Here is a 5,283-nt window from a genome sequence, read left to right on the forward strand (position 1 = left end):
AGTGATGGACCAACACGAATCATCGGGCAGCACAAAGGGTGTGCCAGAGACAGGAGGAGCAACTGAGGTCAGGAGGCACCTCAGAATGGACAGAAGCACAAGAAGAAAAAATAAGCTGAAGGCACAGGTGTCGGGGCTCGGCCAGGAGCTGACTTCTGAGAAGAGCCGGACAGCGGAGCTGCAGAAGGCCTTGGAGCAAAGCAAGGAAAACATCAGTAAGCTTCAATATGACGTGTAGGGAAAAGACTCTGAGGTTTCTGCCCTCAGTAAGAGCTCAAGGCATCAGAGCAGAAACTGAGCATGGCTCAGGAGGAGCTGGACAAGGAGAAGATGAAGGTTTCACCTGCGATGAACATGGACACTGGAGAAAAGGACTGCCTGATTTGGGGCCAGAACCAGGACGGACTGAACTTTGAACAGCAGCAAGGGTGGCAAACAGACTGAAATGGAGGAGGGCAGGACCCCAGGGCACGTTTCAGGCCGTGGTTTACCCAGAACATCAGAACAGGAAAGTGATGAACACAAACACACACAAACACACACGTCTACATACGCTGACTCAGAATGAAGAGAAATACACACATGAACACATATGCACTCGTTGATTGAGTGAGAAATGACACGCACACAAATCGAAATGCTGATTCACTTTTAAAGTGATACACACATATACGCTGATGCAATGAAGAATGCTTTGCTAACAAATGCTTATGCTTATATGCAAAATGCACACAAACATCCAAATACATAATTTTTAAAATGTGTTTTATTATTGGTTAAATGTGTTTTTTTGTCACCCAGAGGTCATTTATGTAGATTTAAGGGACAAGGTCTGAAAAACAGTCTAGTTATGAAAACAATGTCTGTGCGTGATGTCTGTTTATGGCTCAAGGCCTTGAATGAATTGTTTAGGGTGCTTGACACAGCCTGATGAGGTGCAGTGGTACAGAATGAAAAGGATGAATTAACGGTGTGAATTTATTTCGGAGCGCCACAGTTTCTGTGATTGAGATTTGATTGAAGGAGGAACAAAAGTTGCTACAGCACCTGAGGTTCTCATTCCCACACCATGTTGTTCCGGGAGGAAGAGAAACTTTTGGTTGATTTTTGGGTTTTGCTTAGCATTAGGTTGATTTTATCAGTGATGTTTGGGTTGTTTTCTTTCTCTAAGAGAGAGAGAGATGGTTTTATGCTTGAACATGTCTGCAACGGGCCCTAGTAAGAGTTATTTTAATAGTATTTGATTGGTTACGTTTGTTTTTGCTTTTGTTACAGTGCACTGAGATAAGAAAATCGGAGAGGTGTGATCCACCGGTGGTGATATTTTGATATTTTGTGAGTCCATGATTTAACAATCAGCTCTTTAAACCAGGCCTAACAGATTGAAATTTAAAGCGCTATGAAATATTCTTACTGGAAACAGTTGCAAAGTGTGCTTCTCCATGATTATAATGGGCTCTGGAGAAATTCACTTATATGGGACACTGATTACATCATATAGTCCTGAGTCTAAAAGGATTGCAGCGAGTCAATCCAGTCCAAAAAACAAGGAATTGTTTCCTTTAAAATGATGACATCATCGTGCTGGTGATGGATACTCGAATAGGTTGTGCGTGAGACTCCATTATCAGCAACATCTGGTATGAATGTGTGTGAAGGTATGCATGTGACTGGACCGTGATGGACTGACGACTAAAAGTTTTGACTGACTCGATACTGAGACAAAACGACACAGACTTTAGGATTAGTAAATGTGGAGCAACAATTCACCCAGCCTGCAACAGATGGGTGGATATTTTGTTTTGTTTTGTTTTTGCAGGAGCAGGAGGATAAGAGAGAGCAGAGGGGGAGACTGTAGTTTCACATTAGAGTGTGGAACTGCAGACTTAACCCTTTGGTGGCTAATTTTGAGTTACTGATGTTTGCATTAAGAAAATTGTGTTTTATTAGCTGTGTTTTGATTAAAGTATCCCATCATATGGTTGGGAATGTCAAATGCTAAAGTGAAGAAAAGGTTTGATTTTGCTAATGACTGAACATGTTATTATTAACCATAGCAGGCCACTGTAAAAAGTCAATTAACTTTTATTTTGAACCCGTAACAGGGTCAAATTGGTTCACAATTATTTATGCTTCCTATATCGTCAAAGATATTTTAGGTTTAAACGTTCAGTGTGTACCAAGTGGTGAATACTTCCTGTCAGGCTGTGCAGAGTGTTTTCACAAGTTCTAAAGGCTCTTATATTTCTCGTGACTCTGTATAGACGGTTCAAGGAACCACTGACTCTGTTGTGGTTAACGGTCAGCAGTTGCACGGCTTTGACAAGATGAGAATGAAAAACAGGTGTTAACCTGTCATTGTCAACTTATTATTCTTTTGGCATTTAGCAGATGGCTTTATTATTTATTCTTATCTTTTATTCCCACAATCCCATATTATTTATTAGGAAACAGGCACATGAGATGCTCTGCCTTTACTAACATTGTAAGATGTTGTGAAGCTATATGAGACATGAGAAGATTTAAGATGATGAAAGGCCTTTATATTTTTACTTATATTTAAGATTGATTACAGATAAACTGTACAAATGCTCACTGTATCATAACACTGTCCCATTTTTCTGTGCCCTGATATCTATATAGAATTGTTAATACTGAATTAAAGCCAAATGGCAACATCCAGGACTAAAAAAAAACTTTGCCTGCTTAGAAGTGCAGTACCGCCAATGGCCACCTGAGGCTAGCACCAAAAGTGAAAAATGCAAACACTAAAAACCATGCTTACAAAAGACATATGGCACGACAAAATACCTTCATAACCTCTTGATATTATATTGCATAATATGAAGCAGTGTTGGGTTAATGCAGACAGAAATACATATTTCCTCTTGCACTGATAATTCTGAGTGATTAGTAATAGTGGCTGATACTAATATCAATTCAATTCATACAGCTGCACATCTCAACAGCAGTTGCCTCGAGGTGCTTTCTGCTGTAAGGTAAAGACCATACAATAATACAGAGAAAACCCCAACAATGACACGATCCCAAGTACTCGGCAACAGTGGGAAGGAAAAACTCCCTTTTAGCAAGAAGAAACCTCCAAAGAGGAACAGCCATCTGCCGCAGGTGAGGGGAGGAAGATAGGACGATTCCCCCCCCCCCAGATTCCTACATATAACCTTAAAGTTTTGACCTACATACAATATTCTCATTTCACTAAAAGTGTAAAGACAGGATACATGTATATATCACAGTGACTTTGCTGTTTCTCTGTAGGCTGTACAAACTGTTTTACAAATTGCAGAGGCTAAAATGTTTTGACATATGACATATAGACCACTTAAAACAGTAACATAGGACACCAATAGGATTTATATACATTTTCACTTGTGATTTCACAGCTCTATAGTCAGCATGACGATATAAAGGGATGACATATTCACCAAACAAACATCAGCAGATCAATAATGACGCCTCAGTTCCATGGAGTACTCCGTCACTTTCTGAGTCTATCGAGTAGATGAATAAATAACATCTGGGTCCACTTCTGTGGCTGATGCAGGCCTGTGAGGACTTTCTGTTTTTGGATGAAATGTCACAGCTGCATAGTGCAGGTGCTCTGAGCTCTGCCTCTGTGAATAAGAACTGTCAGTCTCACAGCTGAGTAAAAAACTACTAACATTAACTGATAAAGAGTGTGAAGGACACAAAATGAAACACTTCACCTCTTCTTGTTGTAGATTCTTTCCTTCAGTGTGAACTACGGCAAAAAGTACAAAAAATTTATGAGGTCGGTTGAATTCTAATGTTAAAAATGTTACTGTTGAAGGACTTTTAAAATAGAAAATAGTGGTTCTTCTTTTTTAAGCGTAATCATAAGAGACGCGTAAAAATCTGTTACAATAAAAATACCTTTCTGAAGCTTTTTGATTTTAACAGTCAGACAAACGATGACTGTGATCAGGAAAACAGTCAGAACACCGAGGATCACACTCATCACATTTGGTAATCTGATAAAAGTGTCTGTGACAAAGAGAGATTATAATAAATGAAATGACAGCAGCTGTAGTTCATTAAGTGTGTGGTTCAGAATCTAACATCTTAAACTTTGACTCTTATTTTGATGAAATTCAATAAAACAAAATGAAGACATCATTCTTACCTTGGACCACTAAATCTGTTGCTTCGACAATAACCGTACTCTTCTGTATTTTATATCCACAGAAATAAAGTCCAGAGTCCAATAAATCCACTTGTTTAATTTTGAGAAACACAGTGGATAAATTAGTGCTCATTTCAAATTTTCCATTTTGAAATCCATCGCAGAATGAAGCAGGTTCATCAGGTTTGAACATCACAGCGATACAGGTGAGTTTGGCTCTGTTGGTCACTCTGAACCAGAATATCTGTGTGGGAGAACTGGAAAAGTTGGAGCACAGCAGCGTGACTTCTTTTTCAGACTGAACCTCCAAAGGTTGTGATACAGGGATCCAACCTGAAAAACAAAAGAAAATAAATAAACCCAAACATTAAAGCAACAGAATCTTAATCAACAGAATCAGCTGGTTCTGTGGAGTAAATGAGTTCCTGTCCTTACTGAGGGTGCAGACAAGTAAAACTGTTAGAGAGTCAAAGTTCCTCATTGTGCACACGATGACCCTGAAATGGTGCTCTACAACAAGTTCTTATATGGTGATCTGAAGAGGTGTGGTTTTTAGTATCTGTGTGTGCTGTACAATACATCTGTGAAAGAAAATCACACCCCCCAGAAAGTTTAACCCTAACAGTAAACCAAGAGACAAAGATTGTGATTGTTCGCATGTAGACTCTCAAACCACTGTTGAAATAGTTTCTCTAATCTGCTCATTAAAAACAAACCTCTCAGAAAGTCCCAGTACAATTCCACATTAACAGTCTTGGAACTGGGGTTACAGATGAGCTTGAAGAACACAGCAACCAAATTAAAATAAATTCAGCGATCCTGACAGGTTTGAGGGTTTGTCTGTCTGTCTCTCTCTCTGAAAGCCATCTCTCTAAGCCTGATTTACACATTTCTGGAGGATCTTTGTGGCTGCCCTTGTGCTGGCTATGTGTTAATTATTTTGTGACTGTGTCCTGGTTTTATACGTGGTGCCAATCAAAAGAAAAAAGTAAAATGCTGGGACTTTTTCCTTTCTGTCTCCCCACTTTCAGTTTATTTTAGGGGTGTTATTCTGTCACTGCTATATTCAAAAACTGCAGTGAAGAAGTATCCAAAAATGCACAGGAAGTGTGGACAGT

General features: G+C 39.3%; 1 protein-coding gene across 2 annotated transcripts; it reads right to left on the minus strand.

The window, feature by feature from the left end:
* Positions 1–3,452: 3,452 nt before the first annotated feature.
* Positions 3,453–4,646, minus strand: LOC116317507. 2 transcript variants are annotated; one of them, XM_039599199.1, is made up of 5 exons: positions 4,601–4,646; positions 4,166–4,498; positions 3,916–4,026; positions 3,729–3,763; positions 3,453–3,635 (listed from the first exon to the last, which is right to left on the minus strand). In XM_039599199.1, the coding sequence occupies exons 1-5, from the start codon at positions 4,644–4,646 to the stop codon at positions 3,513–3,515; spliced, it is 648 nt and encodes a 215-aa protein (XP_039455133.1). In that variant the 3' UTR covers positions 3,453–3,512. The 2 variants fall into 2 exon arrangements, with proteins under 2 accessions (XP_039455133.1, XP_031592156.2); XM_031736296.2 differs by having other exon boundaries at positions 3,453–3,763.
* Between the last annotated feature and the right edge of the window lie 637 nt (positions 4,647–5,283).

The sequence above is a fragment of the Oreochromis aureus genome, linkage group 3 (genome assembly GCF_013358895.1).
Source record: "Oreochromis aureus strain Israel breed Guangdong linkage group 3, ZZ_aureus, whole genome shotgun sequence".
Classification (NCBI taxonomy): domain Eukaryota; kingdom Metazoa; phylum Chordata; class Actinopteri; order Cichliformes; family Cichlidae; genus Oreochromis; species Oreochromis aureus.

Excerpts from the sequence above, each read along its gene's own strand:
- LOC116317507 (XM_031736296.2), bottom strand. The coding sequence starts at position 4,646 with ATGAGGAACTTTGACTCTCTAACAGTTTTACTTGTCTGCACCCTCA. Across the intron at positions 4,499-4,600 it reads TTTACTTGTCTGCACCCTCA|GTTGGATCCCTGTATCACAA; the intron begins GTAAGGACAGGA and ends TTTGTTTTTCAG. Across the intron at positions 4,027-4,165 it reads AACAGATTTAGTGGTCCAAG|ACACTTTTATCAGATTACCA; the intron begins GTAAGAATGATG and ends TCTTTGTCACAG.